Below are 24,288 nucleotides of genomic sequence, written 5' to 3' on the forward strand. Positions count from 1 at the left end.
CAGGTTTATAATATTAAGTATAGATAATAAAATAAATACCTGTATGATGCGAAGACAGGTCTATATGTAGTAGTGCTCGGTCTGCCGCATCTGCTACCGCCGCGCTGAGACCCAGTTGGGAGGTTGGGGAGGAACATAGCATTGGGTCACCTGCGAATTATTATTGGTATTAAAAAAAATGTATGCGTGTACTAGAGTACACACGTAAGAAGTGAAACTTCTATATGACCTTAAAAATGTCACGAGTATGGCGTAACGCAAAAATGTCACGCGTACGGCGTAACGCAAAAATGTTACACTAAATTTTTGTCCAACCCCGATAAAGAAGTTTCACTTCAATAATCAACTTACTGAATGTATTTATAGCAATTAATTAATAAACTTAAAATTATATATCCTCTGCAGCCGTGTTAGTTACCCATGAAGTATAAAAAGTAACCCTATTGTTTAACATAGGTACTATATGGTTGATGTATTAGTGTTAAGGAGTATTCAATAAACGCTTGAATTTGAATACGTGTATCATTTTATTCATAACATAATTCATTCTACCCAACCTAGGCTTGTCTATATGTAATTTTCCTATGTTAATGCACATGAACTTGACGGCAAGACACGTAAAAGCTTAATAAATTTTACTATTTCGCCTTTTTTTTAGACCAACATTAATATTTTTACAAAATCCGGGTCAAGCCGCTATTAAATAACAATTATTTATTTATTTTAAAACAGTTACCTTGCGTGACGGGATTATGCGAATCGTCGTCCATGAGATCTTCTATTTGCGCCAAGTTCAGTACCGCCTCGCTCTCTTCCCCGCTGAGCAAACCCGGCGGCGGTGATAGTCGCATCTAGACAATAAATAATGTTTGTAAAATAACAAAAAAAACATGTTACACATTAAAATTTAATTTTGCGTTATAGTTTAGTTAAAAACAAAACACAAGAAAAACTAAATATAAATAGGGGGAAGGTGCTTATCTTAATTTTTAATCTCAATAAGAATTAATCTGTATAATAAATTTTATGTGCGTGCGCGTCTACGTGCGTGTGCGTGTATGCTTACGTGTGTGTGCGTGCCTACTTGCATGCGGCTGCTGTATTTGTGTATATTTATACTACTATTTCATTCTACTAAAACACTCTAATTAGAATACTTCTAAAAGCACTTTCGAAGTAACACGGTTTTATCATTTACCACCGATTCGGAAAGCAGTTTCTACAGGGAATAGTCTACAATACAATGTATATTGTTATATCCTTACCTATAAAGCCTGGATGGGTTTACATGAAATTTAACACATACCTAAGCTAATAAATTCTACCCAGTTTATTATACACAAATGAAATAAACCTATATAAAAACTAATTTATTTTTATAAGGCAAGTAAAATTTTATTTTATTTTCGTTTTTATATGTATTTTTTGTTTTGTTTTGTGTGGTGCTGAATAAACTTTCTTTCTTTTTTTTTACACAAGAAAAAACATAAAACTTACCTTAATATCCTTATGATTAAACAGATGTTCTGGCACGGGCTCCAGGCAAAGGTCTGGCTCCAGACAGTCGAGGGATAAACCGTCTGATCGACTGAGCGGCGAACATGAACCTAGTTTTAGACCATCTGAAATTAAAAAATATATTAGTATATTAATGTATTGTTTTTTTTTGTTTATTTGTAAGCTGGAAAGATAGCAATTTGGAATATCTTATCCGAATAGCGGTGCGAAATCAAAACAATTTAACCTCTGTTAGGCTTGCATGAATGATTGTCTTCAGAAATCCTTTTTATGCAATTCTATTACGCATTTATATGAACGCAATAATTACAGTGAACGAGCCAAAATAGACTTAAAACGAACAGCGGTTTACATTGATTTTAAATGTCGTATTATTAAAGATCTTTTAGGATTACTTTCGCAATCCTTTATTAGAAAACTTTTAATGTGAACTACCAACTAGATTTTAGCGGCATTATAATTTTTATAAATCCAAAAATACAATTCAATTTTTATAATTTTTAATTTTTATTCTTCTTCCTACGATACACTGTACTAATAAAAAATATTGACTTATAATACCTAGTGCATCCAAAGCGGAAAGCGGTTCAGCGGGCGTGTCTCTCAAGAGGTCCGGCGGAGGGTCGCTTAACTCCATGAGAGGGGCTGGTTCCGATTTCGGTACCATTACGTCCTGGAAATGTATACAAATAAGAAATTAGTTCGATTTACTAATGCGACTTTAGTAGAAGCTATATTCTTCATTTTTTTGTCGGATCTTTTCCCTTGAAACTGCTTTCCGAACAAAAAATATTTATTTCTGTATCTGATGCTTCAGAACTTTTAAACGAACTAAAAATGAATACAAAGATATTTGAGAATGGGTTTTTAAAAAGTTTATAATGAGTCAGATAACTTTTTATTAAGTAAAACAAAAGTTCATTTATTATTTGGTGTATCAAGTAACCAAGCAGAAAGACACTTATTTTCAGGCATGCTGTCCCAACAAAAATATTTGTTAAAAAAAAATGTAGTACTTAGAAGACAATTTACACTCTCTACTATGGCAGATAATTAATTAATATACATATAAACTTACAGGCTGCGTTCTAGCAGGTGAGGCGTAAGGTTCAGGCGTGCTTTTTATACCGGAGTCCGTCGAGTGCGGGGACGACCAGCCTTGGCCTAACATTTGTTGGCTCATTGTATGCTGGAAAAATACATTTATTTATTAAATACTTAAAATATTATTCTGACAATATTTTCATGAAGTTCTACTGTAGAACTGCTACAATGCTTTTGCTGCGTGAAATAATTATGTATGCTTTAAAATATGCTATTTCAATTGATGTGTTAAATGTTATCTAACGAATCAATAAATAATGCAGTTATTAATTACCCGAGATGCTGTAGTTGAGATTAATAAAGAAAAAAACAACACAACATTGAAATAATTTAAATACTATTCAATCAAACCATGCAACATTTAATCGATAAATGCGTTGGTATTTGATAGCGAATAATAAAAGGGAAAACGTGTAATTTTAAAAATTTTCGCATAAATTGTAAATTAAAGATTTGCTACCAGTTTCCTCTTTAATCATTTACAAATCACCAATAAAAGATCTTTAACCCTTTCTAAAATACATCTACCAAAACCACAAAAGGTCCTTCGAGTCCAACTCAAACTCACACACTGAGTTTAACTCAAGTTCGCACTCACCTGTTGAGTTCTGGCTGGTGAAGCGAAGGGCTCCGAGTGTGCAGTGTCAACTCCTGAATCCTCCGCGTGTGGGGACGAATATCCCTCACTGTTTATGGGCAAACCGTGCAGTTTGGCTAGACGCTCTAGTTCCTGGAAATCATATAACGAAAATTAGTATGTTAGCACCCTAAAATTAGTATGTTAGCACCCTAACATAACATAGTTCCCACCGGAACTATGTATTAAGAAGTTCAACACAAAGTGTTTATTCCATCAGGCCCCAGAATCACAGACACAATAGAAAATCTATTGTGTCGTGGCCCGATCGGGCCGCTCGGTGGTCAATGGGTTAAAGATAAATAGGTATTACGATAACTTATAACTTTTATGTGCACTGGCTTTAAGAATATAAGTTTTTTTTGTACATATTCAGCTGATTATGGGTAAGCCGTGCAGTTTGGCTAGACGCTCTAGTTCCTGGAAATTATATAACGAAAATTAGTAAGTTAGGGTGGGAACTATGTATTAAGAAGTTCAATACAAAGTGTTTATAGATAAATAGGTATTGCGATAACTTATAAGTTTTTGTACATATTCATTATAACAAAAATACAAGCTTAAATTCAGGCCAATATATTGTTTTGATGAAAAATTAAATCTTACAACATTAACTTCGATCCTGCTCCTATAACTATTCAAAAGCCACTGACGTATTCTATACTGCTCTTTAAAACTAATATTAATGGATCTCTGTAATTTAATTGTTTAAAATAAAAAAAGACGTGTGGCACTCGGGGTAAAGCTATTGCATGCTATGCCTTCAAGCCACACCTCCGCGCCCGTCGGAGTGGGGAGCGTGAGGTTTTTTCGTTACGGAATATCTCGATTCGGTCCCCGCACTCAACGCCCGCGAGAGAAGCTATGCAATAGCTTAAAATTACCTGGGGCCTTAGACAAAGTAACAATTAAAAAACGATAACGAAGTTAGAAAAGGAAAAATGTATGGGATTGACATTAGATAGTCCACGTGATCTAACGCGGCGTATGTCAATCCCATACATTTTTGCCTTTTCTAACTTCGTTATCGTTTTTTAATTGTTACTTTGTCTAAGGCCCCTGTATCCTCAACATAAGCTTCCGATTATGCAGTTCATTAAACTTTCTTCTCTGTTCACTCTGTTTGAGCTGGTTCACTTCATCGCTAATACACTTGATCCACACTGCTCTTTAGTACTATCCCTCTAAACTTACATTGAAAAAATGCCCAAAAATTTACCTGTATCCTCAACATAAGCTTCCGATTATGCAGTTCAATCTGCTTTCTTCTCTGTTCGCTCTGTTTGAGCCTGTTTACTTCATCACGAAGACACTTGATATAGTCCACACTGCTCTTAAGTATCGTCCCTTTGTTCGGTCTGACGTCACGTATCACTTCGTAGAAGGGATCATTGGTCTTGGGCAGGAGGGTCCCTAACTCTTTGATGCGGTCGTTTATGTTGAAACGACGCCGGCGTTCGACTGGAATTCAATTGAATAATTATGAGACATTTAATTTTAATAGATTGAGAATTATTACAAAGAGAAAAAGTCTATAGGAAGAAATATGATTGACTTATGTCAATATGAGGATATACATAACCGTTATCTTTTGTATTTCTAAAAGTACATAAATTTTCTACGCAAGAGGTAAAGAATTACTCAATAATTTACGCATTAATTTAGAAATCAATCATGCCAGATATCCAATCATATTTTCACATAAATACTACATAATATTTTAATCCTCGCTATAAAATAATGTTGATAACGAAAATATTTGAGATCCTAAAATAAACACTATGGGGACTAAAAAATTCCAAAACACATTGATTGATAACGTATCGAGATTAAAAAAAATGATATATATACGAAACACTTTAAGCTGATATAAGAGTTCACTTACTTTATTTCTTTACTAATGAAACGAAACATACGTTTTATCTGAAAATGACAATGTTGTTGTTGAAGATGATGACAATATTTCTATTGATGAAGACGGTGATGACCATTTTTTTGTTGAAGAATATTATGATAACGACAGTGATGTTTTTGTTTACGATGATGAAAATGATAATGACAATTTAGTTGCTTCTGTTATTGACCACAATATCATCAAGTTATTGCTGTCAAAGACGATAATAAAAAACATACAAAAAAAAGTTGTTTGGTTTTATGAAACCACGGTAAAAGTGAAACTTTCCGAACACTGCTTTATACCTACTCGGCAGCCGACCGTCACGCGACATGCGCTACACAGACCAAAAAGTTTGAGACGATGTAATAAAAGTTTCACTTTAACACTCACTCATATTATGATTGTCCTTCTTCTGTCTGTCCTTAGCCAATGCATGCATATCTGCATCTGTGAGCAGCGCACAATCACCGGCCACCGAACTGGCGGTGGACGCTGGCTCTGATGATGAAAGGGGACCCGCCCCCCCATCCAGGGATAGGATGTCCTCGAGGAACTCGTCTGTCTATTATGAGGAAAAGAAATGTATAAGTGTGTGTACAGCTTGTTATGAGTTTCTATAAAAGAAATGTAGAAAAAGTATATAAGAGTATTGTTTGCCAACGAATCCATTTTATGGTATGAGTTTCGTATCTGGACATAGTAAAGTGGCTAGATAAATTAAAAAAGTATAACTAGAAATAGTAACCAAGTAGTCAACTCAAGTAGTAATACAGTTAGATAGACTAGACAAGAAATTAGTTCTATAAAACATCTCAATCACACATATTTTAATTTATTACTTATCAGTAAGCACGATGATTTGTGCCTTATGATGGTAAAGGGGATTATTTGCCCAATTCTATTGAGCCCATAAAAAACCTCAATAATTTATCAGCCTAAATTCCAAGATTTAAAGACAATTTAGTAAAAAAATATATTTCGATGATGCTTACTTCAGAGTTACCACCGCCGGAACACATGCCAGGGCTCATGAGACCAGACGACGACGCTCGGTCTGGCGAATTGTTTCGCCTGAGTTCTGGCGCTGACTGCGCAGGCGCACTGCGGCCATTTGACGATACCTGGATATTGCATCGATTTGAAATTAATTCGGTACAATATTTCAAAACAATATTTTTTATAGTTACATACAAAAGGACCATAATTGTGTCTTTTTCGTTATTTTCTTCGTATTTTCCATTCAAAAAAATTACAATACCACTTTTGTGGTTAAATTATGTAATGAGGATGACCAAATAAATTTTTATATTATTTCCAAAATGTATACAGTTTACTAAAGCTTATTTGATACTAACCTGGCCTTGTGGAGTAAACGATTCACTGAGATACTGTCGCACCTGATTCTTCTGCTTCTGGATCACGTGATACCTGGTGGGGTTCTCCAGAACTGTTCGCACCTGTAAAATGGTGTTTAAGCCTCAATATACGTAGTATTTTTGTAGACATTTTCTTTCATAGCTTTATCTATGAGAATTAAATCGATCGAGAACATAGATGATGAAATATACTTTTTAATCTACTATACTGTTTGTTTCAACGAGCTTTCCTCGGGAACAAGTATTTCAAATTACAAAAAAAAAACTGCGTTGGATAATCCATTTACTAAGTACACAGTAATAGGAGAGAGGAGTAGAATTTACGTGCGTCGTAATAGATAAAAGAAATCAACATTGATTACAATGATAGTCATAAGATTATGGTGTATCAATAGGCAAATTTCTTCCTGTTTACCAACATGACACAGTCGGCGTTGTCTGATGTTTTTGGAAAACAACTGATATGGTATCTTTACAATTGTGGTGTTCTCATCAATGAGACATATGTACATAGATTGAAGTATATGTTGGCTAAGTAGCTAATCAGATTAGTGCGTGAACAGGAAGTACCAAAATGCCATAACCTACATGGCGTCATAGATCTGCTATGAGATGGAAATGCCTTATATTGTAATGTGATAAATTTTGTAGTCATGTTTACGATGCGTTTTTACACTTTATAGCTTAATCACTCCTTTATACATACTTTAAAACCTGACCAATTCGAGCTATGTTGATTGAATTCTTTTATTGTGTGCTTTTCACTCATAATATAAATACATTCAGAATGTAATTGTTAAAAGTTAATCAACCTACTGCTTATTTCAGTGATGTGACAGTGGTGTTTTTAAATGGCAAAAGAATACATATTTTTAATACATATTTTTCAGTACAATATTATAATTATAGTTATTTTGAAATTGATAAAATATGTTTCAGAAGGAGGAGTTCTATTTCATTTTCGCGTAAAGATACATTACAATATATTGCAATAGAACATTCTAGATTACCTGCAACACCTGTGGCGGCAGTTCCACGTGTGGCGTGATCCTCGGCACCTCCGCTGGACTCGACTTCTTCTTCTCTTCTCCATTCTCCTTCGACTGACCTGCTTGTTGTGCCTGCGGGTAGTTTCATATTATCTATACGTACTATCTATAGTAATATTTTAAAGAGGAAAGATTTGTGCGTTGTAAGTTTTTAACTCAAAAACTGCTGACCCGATTTCAAGTATTCTTCCACCAGCAGAAAGCTTGTTATTCCTGAGTGAAATGGGCCGTTCTATTTTGTTTTTATCCCGTGTCATACCATTTGCCGTAAATCTTAGATATTTATATGTGGTGTTCGCAAACTTAACAGTGGAGTTAGTTCTATTAATGGAGACATTACCATGATGGTTATATTTTTGTATTTAGAAATTACCTATAAATTTTAAGTGGGAGTCGAGCATGCTTCGGCACGAACTGGGCCACGCTCGCACCGGGGAAGGTACCACACCCTCACAGAATATCGGCGCCATAGTGACAGTTAACTGTCGCGTTCCGTACGGTGAGTGAGGGGTCCGGAGGCCCACATCCCTTCCTATCCCCTACCCATCCTCTCCTCTCCTATCCTTAATCCCTCTCTTCCTCGCCCCTTTCTCCCTAATTCCTTCCAAATCCCTTAATCCTGGTAGGCAACAACCATAACCTCTGTTGTGGTCTATGGGCGACGCAACCTGCTTACCTCCAGGCAGTGCGTCCGCTCGTTTGCCTCCCCATAACATAAAAAAAAAACCCTCCCCTTTTTTATCCCTCCTTAAAACTATAGAAAAATATTCCACAATCTCGTCTGCTTGGTATATACCTATATAGGTAATGGAGAATTGTAATGCCTATCAGATATATGTATATGTTTGTAAATAAACAGTCTAGACTCTAGAACATTCGTTACAATAACTTAGCGGTGACATTGATTTTTTGGGTACGCTAATGATTGCAAAAACAAATTGTTCAACGCTGAAAGGTATAGTTTTTTGTTATAATTGCAATGAATACAGCCAAGATACGCTTTTCAACGAACAATAATTATCTAATAAATCATTTCTGTAATATCTATTACATCCTACTACGTTCGATTCAAAAAAAATATTCTGTTTATAAGAGCAAATTAACACGCCTTTACTAGATTCACCTGTCTGTTTTCATGTAGCCGACTTCTTTATACTCGATTTTGATCTACTTCAAACGGACAGATTTAATTCAAACTTTGTACAAAGATCGGTGACCATACAATAATTTCATGAGTTTCAGCGTGATATTAGAGCTAAGCTCTAAAAAACCTCAATAATACACAATAACTCTTGCTCACCTGTAACGATTCCCTGCGCAGCTGCTCCTGCGCATGCTCTCGCATCAACTGTTGCTTTAGCTGTGTGCGTGACGTCGGCGTGAGCGTCTTGAATGTGGGCGGGCTGTAACAATACACACACATGTTAATATTACAGCTGTTACTATACACACATGGATATTAAGCCTGTAGGGATACAAACACATCGATAGATTTATTCGTTGTGTAAAAATTCATTCACGCATGTTAATATTTGGCTATAAGAATATACAGATAGACATAGACAGATTTTGACGTCGTATCGATTACACTGCGTTTAAAAGACGCACGCACACATGTAAATACTATGCCTGTAACACACACACAGACCAATTTTCTCGTTGTAATATTTACAGTTCGTTTAAAAGACGCACGCGCACATGTAAATCCTACAGCTGTAAGTATACACACAAGGATAAATATTATTTGTTATATCGATTACATTACGTTTAAACTACGCGGACACGACACGATATACAATAGAATAATTTAACTCATACAACAAATGGTAGTATTGTGTTTGAAATATGACGCGTGAGATTTGATATTCTAAAAATAGGTACTTATGTGTATCATCATCCTCATCCTTTTAAATAATTTGTAGATTCTAGACCTTTAGAAATAGTAAGAACGCTTAGATTTGACTGTATTTAATTAAAAAAAACAATAAGCTGAAAGACAAGGAAAGATTTATGAAAAACTAGCTGACCCAGCATACGTTGTCCTGCCTTACACCACACACACTTATCATTTAGGGGTGTGAATAGATGTTGTTCTATTCCCAGACCGCGATATGAAAATTTTATATATATTAAAAGATCTGTTTCACGCAGAAGAATATCAGCTATTAAATTACGATTACGTTTATAGATGTAATTTAAGAATTTAACACTTAACCCATTGACCACCGAGCGGCCCGATCGGGCCGAGACACAATAGATTTTCTATTGTGTCTGTGATCCGAGGACTGACGGATTAAAAGATAATCATGTCTTTATCGTGTAAGATACGTTTACTATATAATATTGTTTGTATACATTTTTTATTTCAATACCTTGGGAACTGCTGTATAAGGCAGTACAAATAAATCGGCAGCTTTTAAATGCTTGTGAGGAATGTCTCACTTATAAGGGAATACAGTATAACAATAATGTGTACAAATCATGTATAGTATTGTAAACATAGAGCTACAACTTCGATATACGCAAGTAACTAAGTTATTTAAGGGCCGTATATGCGTAGGAGTAAGTATTCTTTAAAAAAAGTTGCGAAAGTATCTGTTTTGTTACTTAACAATAATAATACTGAATATAATATATTATTGTATATAACAATTTTAAGGTTTATCTTAATAAGCGTTGTTATTAGGATTCCCTTTTTACGTCTCTCTATAAAACAATATTTTCACACACCAACTAATAAAATACGCAATTTTCATGAATAGAAGATAATTAATTACCCAATTTGCTAAATTATCTATTTATATCAATTCCTAGAAAATTGTTAAAAATGATAATTAATCAGTTAGCAGCTATCAATAAACTACAACATCAAGATAATAATTTTCTCAGTATTTGTTAAGCCGTTTCTTGCTAATTTGTATGTAACAAGCAATCCTATAGAATTCGACAACACTTTCTTCGTCCTTAAATCAATGCCAACAAATTGATATTCAAGTGACGAAACTGTGGACATCGCGATCTGCGTACGCGCAGCCAAGTTTTATAAACAACAAGTTGTATTTATCTTGTCGAAATTTATTGTGTGTTCTCTTTTAGGCCAGAAGGATTATTACACAATGCTTTTCTACTAATCTACTATTATTTAACTTGATGTTGATAAAAAAAAAACAAACTGTGAGAAAGCATAGAGCAAATACTTTTATCAATACCTACGCTTGCGGCTTGATAGGTCATCTAGACTTGTTTATATCTAACATTAGGACATTTTACTAAAAGAAAAAAAAACAAAGCTTCCAAATTTATTACAAAACATTATGCAATACGAAATCTTCACAAAACATTGCACTTGGCACATACATTATGCACATGCAATTTTTAACCGACTTCAAAAATTCTATATTCAACTATACATTTTCGCGTAAACGCTCTTGGTCCATTGGCCACAGAAACAATCACGATACACTTCACAGTGGAGGTCCGGCACGACCGGTCCAATGGCGAACTATGCCAGATCAATCAGCTGTGGTCCTTGATAATATTATTGATAAGTATTAATCGTGAATCGCAGGCAATCATATAAATGCGTGTGCGCACGTGCGACTCATATCGTTATATTATAATATGCTATTATGTACCGTCACCAACGTAAAATACCGACGCTTACAAACCAATACAAATAAACAAATATTCATATGAAACAAAAGTTTAATTACCTATTTGTAAACAAAAACTGGACTATGGGTTATCTTGCTGACTTATACCATTTTGTAAGAAAAGTAAAAATCTACCAAAAAGTTGAGAGGTACTGCTTATGCATTGTATTTTTGGAAAAATACTCTAGAATGCACTAGACACGTAATTCAAACTATATTAACTTTTATAAACATTCCAATTAAGGTCTAAATTGGCTTGACACTATTTCGAGCGCAATAAAATCAACGGTCAAGGATTGTACATGGTAATGGCAACCGTAGGTATATTCCACGCTGTATTAATTCATACATAACCCTAATTACGGAGAATTGTGATATCATACGTATTCGAGGAATAATACGAAATCCCCTATGAAGTAGATTATTAATCGGAGATACAGTTAAATTAAAAACGGGGCATTTTATTTAGCTCCTTATATGAAATATCATATGAAAGGCTTGTGTAAAATGCTTTCTTATAGCAAAACTATATCAGCGCAATTTATAATTCAATTTTGAATGCTTGGCGAATGCGTATTAGAGAGTTTAAGAACATCTTTGAATTTATAAAAATAACTAACCTAAACTGACCATTCAACGACTTGAAATTATTTTTGATAAGACGCATACACTGAATACTAAACAGATCTTAAAATAGTTTTGATAAACCCACCTAAAAATTGCTAAATAAGGTTGAACTACGGTAACGAATGTGCTAATTTTTAAAATAGAGCTTTTTTTCTCTAATATACCTATACGATAAAGGTCTTTGAGGAGATGTATCTCCATAGAGACAATTCATTTATTTGTAAAATAAATAAGGAAATCAATAAAACCTAAAAAACATAACATACACTGAACATCATAACTTCCTTAAATACCTTTAATAAATAAAACATTACATAACATCAATACATAGGGAAAAAATTTAAACGTTACATAATACCTAATGTATTAAAATAACTTTTCATGTTCTTGGAAATGGTATTCCCCATTGAGTAATAACTTGTCGGCGACTAGTTTAAGAAGCCTTTAAATAAATAAATAAGTTTATCACATACATAATATGTGATAGGGGAAAAGGTCCCTGAGTTATGATTAAACTCTTACTTGAACTTGTATTCCGTCGAGTAGACTACAGACTTTCTTGGTTTCAAATCGTACCAGTAGTTCCCGAGATTAGCGCGTTCAAACAAACAAACAAACTCTTCAGCTTTATAATATTATCTAAACATTGAATTATTAATTGCTATCCATGTAACCAATCGCACATTTATCAAAGAAACCAAACAATTTCCAAACATTCTACAACCGTTACGACCCAACCATATTCAATACCCTTAAATTGTTTAAAACCCCATCCTTGGAGCATCACAATAATTTTCGCAAGTGTATTACAATTCTGCACATGGCAAGTTTGGGAGCACGCGCCCGAAATATTTTATCAATTGCGACACGATGGGTCAATGAAGCCATTCGTAAGAGTGGTGTTACCTCCATTAGGTGACGAATAAACTATGCCAGGTATGATATCTATACTAATATTGTAATCAATACTAATATTAAAGCTGAAAAGTTTTTTTGGTTGAACTTGAACATCTCAGGTTTACGGGTCCGATGCGAAAAAAACCTTTAAGTGATAGATAGCCCGTTTATCGAGCTAAGATACAATATATCAAGCTGAAATAGCAATCTTGCATAGGTACAATAAATCAAAATGCAAACAATAAAATAAACCAATGCATTTCTATAGATTCATCCGTTTGTCCGATTGCACCGGCACTTTAAGCGTGATAATATCATCAAGTCGTGCTGAGGAAGTAACCACTTAGACAATGATGGACTTCAGATACCTACATATGACGATATAAACGCAGTTTTATTAAGAAATATTAAGAAAATCGATCTTTTGTTAGTTAAATATTAATAAAAAACCTAAAATATTATCTGCTGACCTGGCTCTACGTGGAGTGGGTTTTTTTGGCATAAGTTATCGATCTTAATAGATAGCATCTCGAATTGTTATCAAGTTTTAAAAATCCGATATAAAAATAACTCTGATTCAAACTTATACAGCCTACTTGTTACCATTTATTTAAGTTATAGATATATTTTGATGTATCTCATGATCACAATAGTTACCCAAAACCGGATAAAACCAAACCGACCCGGTTCGAACCGGTGCGAGCCTGAAACTCGTGTCAAAATCGCGGCCCTTTACATAAGCCATAAGATGCAAAGCGATACGGCCTTCTGTGAGTATTATTTAGTAATTTTCATCAGACCCCCGTTCGTGATAGACCATTTAACGAGCGCGACAAGGACACAAGATGAACGCTGGACACGCGTTGGATGGTGACAGAGAATGAAGAAAAAAATTGGCTTCTCACGTAAGTGGTGACGATAATTTTCAAATATTTTATGGAGACGTTTTAATGCGGCACGACTGTTTATTTGAGATAATACATTAATGTATAGCGACATTCGTCTAATCTAGTATGAGTTAGTTTAATACGTAATTATTATTATTAGGGCAAGATAATTCTGCAGGGACATCATACTGTGACGGTTGTGAGTTGTGACTCATATAATGCGGTATACGTTACTAATGTTTCATACCAAATTAAAATTTACATAAATTTATAATAAATACTGGACAGGACAGAACAATGTAAAATTCGAGACAATTAGTCAATTCTTTTCTCATTAGAGTCAAAGTGATTTTTTATTTACAGGCCGTTTACACCTTTTACAGGACGTTCTAACAAAGTTAAAGATATAATTCCAGAAGCCAAAAACTATTATTTTACAAAAAACTAAACCGCCTTCAAATTTTCAGAACAAAACCTGTCGCCAGAGAATCTAAATGGGACCACACGGATAGCACTAGCTTTAAAAAAAATATTATCAAAAACTCGAATTGCGCACCTCCTTTTTTCAAGTCGGTTGAAAAGCTACTTAAGATGTATTAGCATTATCACGCACGTGAGATAGAGGTATCGTGATAACGGAGATGTCGAACAATTGATGGATCGTAAAAATAACCGTGATACATTTTGTATGTTTAGATAAAGTAACACTTAAACGTCGCGTAAGTTTTCTTTAAATCTAACTTATCGAAAGTTAACATTTTCGAAACTAGTAGACTCTCGCGACTTCGATCGCGTTACATAAGATTTTTTAAAGAATTTATCAATACACGTTACCTTTTGCAATAGAGAGCAGCCAATGAATGAATAAGCAAAATAAAATGATCTGAACAATCAATAAGTAAATTTTTTTGCTTTATAGATAAGCATCCTACATTCTTAAAAGTGCCTTAATCGAAAGCTTTAAATTTTATATCAAACGGAAAAAGTACTACTCCGTATACGTAACTACCATAATTTTATCATACGGCTCGTGCAATAGATAAAAAACTTACAAATCTTGATACTTTACATATTATCTAACCCTACATTTTGTTAGTACATTAAGTTTATCTATACAAACATGGAATCCACGCTAATCCCGAAAGATAACGCCATACGCATTTTCCTCAGCCTGAATAATCTTAAGTAATTAGCTGAAATCTTTTCTCAATTAAAGCCTCTGATAAAAACGTCAATTTATCGTACTAACCCACTGTACAGTGGTATTATAAAGTAATTGGTATTTATCTTTCGCACGTGCCAAACTCGTGTCTGACATTGTTTGGAATATCCGAATGAATGAATGAATTTTTTGAACTTCTTTCATCCACTAATTTGATTACTGTGTGCTAGTATGTATACAAGAAGAGGAATCTTTGCTGACAATAACCATCCTTCGAAATATACTTTCGTCAAGAATAACAAAACATTCTTCTAGCACATTTTGTATAATCTCGTGCGTATTTTTCCTTCCATACCAACATATTTGAACGACTTTGAATGAAATTAGATAGCGCCTATTTAATCAAGCATATCAGGCATACAAGTCTTGAAGAAATAGGCGCCTATTAATCCTGAAAATTTCCTGTGAAATTTTTGACACCTTTACTTTCACTATCTTCCAAATTTACTTTACAACAAACCAAAGGATTTACGACCTTCTCACCCAAGTTACAAGAACAAACGCTAGAATTCAAATTCCACTACACTTAATATAACATTCATAGGTTCTCCTATCTTTATACCAGCTAGCTTTGTCCTTATGTGATTATAATGTAAAATATCAATGAATCTTTTTCTAAACGTGCATTTTCCATGAACCCATTAAAACCTGCATTGTTCTTATCAACAGTATTATCTCTACGAAAATTACGAGTTGTAATGTTTAGAGCATTCTCATTTATAGGCATTATATACAAAAGGCAATCGTATTATTTATTTTGGTGAAAAATTGTAAAGATAACATTAATAACAACGATAATTTATCTATCACGTTGTGATATGCTACTTTTGGATATTATTACCTGTAGTAATGACGAGCGTATTCTCTGCTATAACTGCAGTAATAACCACCACTTTTTTTACCGACTTAACCGAAATTGTAGATTAAAGTTTATGAAATCACTTATAATCAACATATTATAACTATTACGAGCTTAATCTTATCTTAAAAGCACAAGACATAATTTTGTTTTATATCTTCATATTTTAATATCATTATTTACTGGAACTTTAAACTTGCCGTGATTTCTGCCTGTTTAATGTTCAAGTAGACTTCCTTCAGAAGCGTTTTTGAATCATCAATATCCACGATTATTTTTCCGACCCAAATATCGACCAATAGAATTGCACCATTCGACGTCACGTGGTACAACCTACATGGTATTATACTGATAATTTTTTGAAAATTTTCTCTGGTCGTTGACGTCAAACTGACAGGTTCAATTCAATTGTGAAATTATTGGCCGACATTTGGGACGGAAAAATAATCTCCCGAATACCACACGAGCTTCAAAATTATCTGGCATTTCCCTCAAGGTTCCCTGCAAACAAATAAAGTCGTCAAGTTTTTCAGGAAAAATCACTCGCGCTTCGCGCTCGTGATTTTTTAACCTTGACTAAAACTTGACTCCTTCATTTGTTTGCAACGAACCTATCGGAAAATACCCGATAATTTTGAAGCTCTTGTGGTATTATAAGTGAATATTTACTATAAGTTCACAAAGTATTTTCTAAAAAGAAGAGTCGTCACGAATCTGTCACTTTCAGAAAGCAGTTTTTCTCTGCAGTCTGTGCTTCTTGGAGCCGGCAAGACATTCTCCATCAGGTATTCCTTTAGCACGCCAGTAGGACATGTAAAGGCCAGTATTTTTCCTCTATCCTCTAAATCAGTCCAGCCGATAGCGATAACGCAACGCCTTGCACGCCTTATCACCTCTTGCCAGATTGCTCCAATGATCCGAGTAATCGCCGATTGACGGTCGTAAAATATTGATTTGGCCGTTTACAACCGCATTTGCGTGTCTCGGAATTTACGTGTGTTTGGCTTATCGAAATTTAAAAGTGGCTACTTATCAATCAATAAAATTAAAACAATTATGTAGCAATAGGCTACTTCTATTAACCCTCATAGGTGATGATGATGATGTACTTTGAAAGATAGTGTAACATTCTTACGCTTATAGATTTCAAATTCCACTACACTTAATAAAACATTCATAGGTTCTCCTATCTTTATACCAGCTAGCTTTGCCATAACTGCAGATCCTTTCAATTAACCTTTTTTTTAACGTGAGAAAATTCTGCATGAATACTTTACTTACTTCCTTTTTTACTACTACTTTTCCTAAACTAACCTCCACTTAATCCAGAGTTACGCAACTAGCCTCGATAGACCAATTTGACCAACCTGCTTTATCTGTGCGTATATTTACGCGTAATCACGCCTCCATTCAAATGATGGTCTACTGACTGTTTCACGCAGTACCACAGATAAAGTAAACAGTTACTATAGCGTCCGGTCATTACGTACGCATGGTTGCCATCGTATTAATGTATGTGACTATTGTATCGGCAAATTGCTGGGTGACTTTGCCTAATCTGTAAATCTATAATGTATGGTATGGACACATCTCTCGCGTTGATGGCTAACATTTGCCACAGATGAAAAAATAATTTGGAACATCCAAAAGTGCACGCCTCATAATTTTTTTTTAATAAATATTTATTAATTATTATTTTTGTTTATTTAATAACAATTAAACCACATCGAATCAGACCCTGAAAAATGAAAGGGTTCTATTCCTGAGCATACTCAAGCGTAAGAGAAAAAAAAAGACTCGATTAGTAAAGTATTTCGGTCGCTATCGTGTTAACAAGAAAAAGGATCCGCACATACAGACACACGGACGTCCAAGACAGAACTTTTTTAAACTGTTTTTTAACTAGTTTAAATAACAAAAATGACATCAAAAATATCATGAACGTTAAAAATAGTGTTTTTTCTTAATATGTGTGTGTATGTATTATCTTACAAGTGCAATGTATGATACATAAAGACATTTTAAGTTTGAAAAATCAGATGTTTTGCGCGAAGTGACAGTAGTACCCACCTCAACGCTTCGCTTATGAGGCGTGCAATATGCAATGAAAAATAAGACTTAGGATTGCCTGATAACCATCAACATGAGTCCATTTATTATGTCCCATACATCTGTTCTACTATTAGCAATGTCTCATAAAAAATACTCAAACTGGCCAGCAACAAACCACCAACCGACGACCAAATCATCTACATGTTTGGCATACGTTCCCAGATACAAGGGTTACACCAATTAACCCTTCAATGGTATCAAACGAAAAGCGGCTCAATAGCTGCGCATGATTCACTCACAATGTAACGTACTACGATTAAGGATAACGTATTCATTGACGATTAAACGCGACACGAACGCGTGTTGGATTGTGGCGCGCCTGCGCAGCATTTGGGTCATGCTCGCATTGATAATTGCCGTTAAAGTCTAGACAAATATATTTTCTATTTTACTAATTTTGAGAGCCTATGCAAACAACATTTCATTATTTTTTTTTACAATTTCTGAAGCATTAACAGCACGTTTTACTCACAATTACTCATAACTTCAGTAAACTTTACTACTTGAGTGCTTATTCTATCTTACAATCCCACAATAACTAATTACAAATCACTAATCACACAACATGACGCTGCAACATGAGCATCCACCGGCCATCCAGCGAGCCGGCAAATGAGCGTCTTCCGATCGCGAAGGACACTTGCGTGGTCAATCTGACCGCTTCCGTGTTCGCTTGTTTTTGTAGCAAAAACTGTAGTTTACAACTCGACACTATGTACATTTATAAGTGTAGTCGAGTTGTATTGATTGATTTTAACGTGAATGAGCGATGATGATTTGCAAATTGTAATGTTTAGTGAGGATTATAAAATCAGTAATAGGTAATAGAGGTGGTAGTTCGCATATTGCAATGTTGAGTGAGGTCTATAAAATCATTGATACCTACAAATAAATAAAGCCTAATAATACCTGTACACAGACATACAGTATAAATTATTAACCACCAGACTAAACACATAAATGTTGTAAAACAGAAGAAATTTTCGTAGTGCGTTGATCATACTTGTAACAACTATGAACTAACATGCAAAAAAATTAACAGGCTATAAAAATAACCTTGCAATAAACTGAACTATTATAACTGAATGTATTTGTACCTATAAATAAATATAGCGTTATTATCAATTAAACATCAATGGGAATCGCGTTTATGAATGGACGAGTAAATACACAGGCCATTATATGCTAATGTTATCGTAAAATCAACTTAATTACCAGCGATAATAGACGCTAAATCGCTTGCATCCGGTGCACTAATAAGATGCAGATCCGATGTTTGATTATTTGATATGAAAATATTAATAAATCCAACACCACAGATAATGAAGCATAATTGATTTAATTTTAAATTTTAAGTCTAATATTACATCTAACCCTTTATTAAAAGCCAACTCGGAGGCATTTATTTCTCAAAAAAGCATTAAAATCAACTTGGCTTAACATATCTCGAAGATAAATAAAATTTAATAACAATGATGTCTGCAATACGTCTGATATTGCAAATAATCTTGAAAAGAAAGCAGTTGCTATCAAAAAAACTATCAAAATCCTTGAAGAGTACATTGATAATACAAAAAAGGTTATTAAGAACGCAAATGTTACAGACTAAAGAGGCATGAAGATAAAAATGTAATACTCACTCTTTTTTATTGTTGACTACAATGACTAGTTTCACTTTCCGAGGGCCCTTGGTCATTTTGCAGATATCCTTGCCTTTATCCACCGGGCCCTGGCTTAAAATTTTTAACAGAGGAATGTTTTCGTATAACTAACACTAAAGCCGAATGGCTTGCGTCCAATGTCACCTCACTGACATCCTCACTAGCTTGGTCCACTGCTGTTCCAACACATCGTCTTAACTTTTATATCACTGTTATAATACTGAATTCACTTGCACTTCCAAAATCACTGTCTCTATAATACTGTATAATACTTAGTTTCTAATGTACCTGTTGTAAAAGAAAAACGTTATCGTCATGAGAATTTGGTACACACTGATACCGACACAAACATAATATAGGATTACGCTACATGATCGATGTATCGGTGACGTTTTATCTTACATAATTATTAGCGATAATAGGTAAAGCTATTAGCGTTCACGTGAACATATTGTATCGAAGGAAATTCGTGCAAATGTGTACGTTGATAAACAAACAGAGACGAGAGATCAATCTCTAGATACGGCTAAGTTACTGAAGGTAGAAGGTGTTATATAAGATGTTACGTAAGAAATAAACGTAATACATGCGAGCGTGATGGGCGAATCTATAGAAATGGCACATTTGCGTCGAAATAACGTCAAGATTTCTGGATGATGAATGATGATGCATAGCGACACGTCTGAGATTGTGAAGATTATGATAAGAGGCCGTCGGTGATAACTGCGAAACGTCGAGTTAAATTTTAAATATTTAAGTAAAGCGAGCTGTCTCGGAAACTTCGTGCAATGGTTATTTGATAAAAACAACGTCCATTAGCCGAAAAGATTTGTTTGTCGTGACAATATTAACTCGGCGCTTGTGCTACATCGTTGTCACACATAACATGGATACTGAAGAGCACTGTAATTTCTGTACAAATATTATATTTACGTCGCACATCAAGCGTGGTTCACGTGGTTTTTTATCATCATAATTCTTAATTACGTTGATATAACCTCATCAATCATTACGCACCTATATTATAACATAATCCTTCTTAGACGGTTGAAAATATCGCGTGCGATCAAGTTTGTTGTTATTTTCGGCAAAACGAAGAATTTAATACTGTTTTCGTGGAAAATTATTTATATGTGTTATTTTTATTTCTCATCTATCATTATTTTTATCTAATTTATACTTTATTCTTTCGTTGGAAGTAAATTCCAGTTTTTATCTACATTATTATTCATCAGCACGAGCAGCAAAGCCCAGACAATGAAAATAATCACTGAAAATTGATTATTTGGATTAACATTACTTTATTTAACAGAATAAAAATCCTCGCAGTCGTAAATTATTTGATCTATATCTTTCGTAACGTATAATAACAATAACAAATATACCAGTACCAGCCCCGCGGTTTTACCCGCATTGGTCCGCTCCTGTTGGTCTTAGCGTGATGATATAGCGTGTAGCGTACGTCAATAAATGGGCTATCTAACAGTGACATATTTTTTCATGAAATATTGCATGAAATATTTTTTCGAACCAGCCCCGTGGTTCCTGACATTAGCGCGAACAAACAAACAAACTCATCAGCTTAATAATATTAGTATAGATTTATTGACTGTCTCACATCGAGTATCCGCCATAACTTGTTAATAGCGTGTTGTGAATTAGATTTTCGCATGTACCTTTTGAAGTTAAGCTCTGACAACATGTTAATAGATAAATAAACATTCATTATTATCATAGCGTAGAATAATAATTGCATTGTCTATCACACACACACTAATGTGTGAAAGGTGGCGCCACTTATCTTAGCTGTTACTTGACTAATAGAAAATGTATGAGAGTTATTACTTATTAATTACTGTACCGATCATGGACGTATAAAAAAAGACGGACGGTATATCGCCTAAACATTGAGTGAAGCCTAGTAATGGCGGCGAAACATCCATGTGTGTGTGCCATGTTGCCATGGCAACAGCTGTCCTGATGACAATGGCGGCTGTATTTTTTTCTATAAATTTTGCCGTAATAATTTTGTCATTAAAACATAAAAGAAATAACTTGCTTCCCTGTGGAATGTAATCCCTTGTGTTTTGTTGCGACACCATTTAACCACGCAAGACGGCATTTTAAATATTTTTTGTGAAACAGTGACGCAGTTAATCAGTCGGTAGTTCACGACGTAATGGCGGCCGACTAGCTTACTATGGTGAGAGTGTGTGCGTGTTTATTGTCTTTACACGATCGCTAGCTTACTATGGTGGCTTCACGTTGTTTGTTCGTAATACGGCGTCCGTCTTTTTTTATACGTCCATGGTACCGATAGAAAATATAAACATTATTACTTAAGTATACAATATGAACCGATTATTATATTAAAGATGAATGATAATAATTATAAAAGATAAATTTAGATGAGGCAGTATATAGTAAAATAGCTTGTTGTTTACAGATTTTAATTAGTCAAGCTTTTACAGAAAAAGTGTCGGAAAACGTTTTTATGTAAGTACTTTTGCTGTTTAAGTAAACTGTACATGTACAAAGAAAATCGTTGAAAAAGAAAGCCACATTCATACAATAGAAATATGCTATTATGACGTATAATGTAATTAATTAGATAATATTAGTCATTATTCCAGATAAGTGTTATACAAAAATTCGTAAGTATTTGATAAAATAATAATCATGTATTTAATAACGATCGAAAGAAATTATAAAAGTAATGGTAGCTAAATATTTTATAAATTATCAGACCTTAATTATTATCAGACATTGAAAATTACTGACTCCATCTCGTAAATTTATAAAGAAAATAAATCTTTGAAACGATTCACAACTTACGACTTACCAAAGTATGTAATTAGAATACAGAAAAATATATTTTTTAAGAATATTATATTAGTCTAGAGTAAATAGGCTTCTTCTGGGTAGGCGTGCTCCTAAATAGATCGCATCACTGCTTTTCATCAGGCAGGATAGCGATCAAACGTCTACCTATTTATTATTAAAAAAAATGCTCAGATAACTACAGCTATTTTCAAATATATGAAATATTTGAAAATGACGTTGCAACGCTGATGATACAAGAAATAGACTTTGACAAGTAGGCTATAGTAAAATCTCCGTGAGATTACATCATTCACGATGCCATTAAGATTTTCAGTACACGTATACAACGGAATACAGATAAAGCAATAATTAAAAAAGATAACAACTATCACCATTCTGTTTACTTCCTCGTAAACTTTAAGAGCAAGACATGGCTCAAACAATTGTCGAAGATAATGCAAATATTGCAGACGACAATAAAAATACAATAAAACAAGAAACAAAGTAGCTGTTAATAATTTAAACTAAATGGATAGTAAAACGGTTACCGATGGTAACACAGTAGCTCTTATCTCATGGAAATGAAATTGGAAAACGAAGCAAAATAACATTTTCATAAACACACGTTTCTCAAAGACATAGAAAGAATTGAACCAATAGATACAGAACAAGGATTGACCAATTTGAAAGAATTAAAGAACAAAAAGGACCTTATAGAATGAGTAGCTTAATTGATTGATGCTTCTCAATTAGCTCATACAGTTTTCATATAGATACTATTATGGACCCTCTTCACAATGGGCAGCATTGAGCAAGTAGAGGCAATCACGATACTGTAGAGGGCCTTAATGTCTATAATCGGACGTTGTAGATGTTTATTGAAAATCGCCGTAATTGTGGCAAACATCGACGATCATTTGTTGGGCCAACGCTGCCCATTGTCAAGAGGGCCCATTACATATATGTAGTGTATCAAGTTAAGCATCAAATTCTATCATCAAAGGATTCTCAGAATACATGATGCGAATTGAAACCACGTGACGTTTCAATTGCATTTTATTAGAAAGTGGTAGTTAATACAAAAGATGCTGTATACATTCGTCAATATACAATATGACCTAGGCAATTGATTCTAGCTAGATTCAATAAAATCTAGTGTTTGTCTTGATAGAATTGAAACTTTATTAGGTTTTAGACAGTGTGATAAATGGGGAGTTAAATACTGGTGAAAACATGCATGCATCCGGTCAGAACTGGAACGTTTTATGATTTAAAATAATTTTCGATATAAGATATAATTTAACTATGTATTGTTGTTTTTTACCACGCTTTTATTCGCTTTACAGGTGAATTTCTTTCTATTTTCAATTCGCCACTTTAATTGGACCAATTTAATTCAAACTGTATATCTACGTGCTTTAAGTGTTTAAAACTACGCAACGGATTTTGATGCGATATTTCTAAAGATAGAGAGATTCCCGAGGAAAGTTTCAATTATAAATTTATTAGGTTTTAGACAAAGCGGGCGGAAAGTTACTTCATAAATAATAAAACTACAGTAGCCAAGTATTTTTAAATAACAATCGTTGATATGATAAGATTTACATCAAGTAAATACGTTATATGGGTTAGTAGGCTAGACACAGTGTTTCCTATCATCCAGTACTTAGAAAGACAATCGGAGAAAGAATACAAATATGTACTGATGAATGATAGTGGTTATGTATATGCATATAATATAACGATAAGATTACTTCTTAAATAATTATTCATCAAACGAAAACATTTAGAAATTAAATACTGTAACGAATTTAAAAGACAATTTATACCTTGTTAACCATCACGATGTTTTTGAGAAATTAACTTTACAAATCCTGTTGAAGTCTCTAGTTTTTAACTGGCGTTAAGCGAAATACGAGTACAAAAAACTACGAAGTAAACACAACAATAATATTAAATTCCTTTA

The 24,288-nt window shown here is 34.0% G+C and overlaps 1 protein-coding gene across 4 annotated transcripts in view; it reads right to left on the reverse strand.

The window, feature by feature from the left end:
- The window catches only part of Mitf (transcription factor Mitf), a 107,180-nt gene that overhangs the window by 2,822 nt on the left and 80,070 nt on the right, over window positions 1-24,288 (reverse strand). For 3 of the 4 annotated variants that reach the window (XM_090115902.1, XM_090115901.1, XM_090115903.1), the window contains exons 2-14: window positions 19,479-19,787; window positions 8,882-8,984; window positions 7,543-7,653; window positions 6,512-6,613; window positions 6,149-6,277; window positions 5,547-5,718; window positions 4,479-4,720; window positions 3,221-3,352; window positions 2,597-2,707; window positions 2,080-2,191; window positions 1,498-1,622; window positions 737-851; window positions 40-150 (exon numbers count right to left, since the gene is read on the reverse strand). In XM_090115902.1, coding sequence (XP_089972028.1) covers window positions 40-150; window positions 737-851; window positions 1,498-1,622; window positions 2,080-2,191; window positions 2,597-2,707; window positions 3,221-3,352; window positions 4,479-4,720; window positions 5,547-5,718; window positions 6,149-6,277; window positions 6,512-6,613; window positions 7,543-7,653; window positions 8,882-8,984; window positions 19,479-19,534 — 1,621 coding nt within the window. In that variant the 5' untranslated portion in view covers window positions 19,535-19,787. The remainder of the gene's footprint in view (window positions 1-39; window positions 151-736; window positions 852-1,497; window positions 1,623-2,079; window positions 2,192-2,596; window positions 2,708-3,220; window positions 3,353-4,478; window positions 4,721-5,546; window positions 5,719-6,148; window positions 6,278-6,511; window positions 6,614-7,542; window positions 7,654-8,881; window positions 8,985-19,478; window positions 19,788-24,288) is intronic. The other variant, XM_090115900.1, reaches the window with a different exon arrangement.

This window comes from Colias eurytheme, chromosome 24, assembly GCF_061535395.1.
Source record: "Colias eurytheme isolate Ceu_HAF_F1 chromosome 24, ilColEury1 Martin Lab GWU primary, whole genome shotgun sequence".
Lineage (NCBI taxonomy): Eukaryota > Metazoa > Arthropoda > Insecta > Lepidoptera > Pieridae > Colias > Colias eurytheme.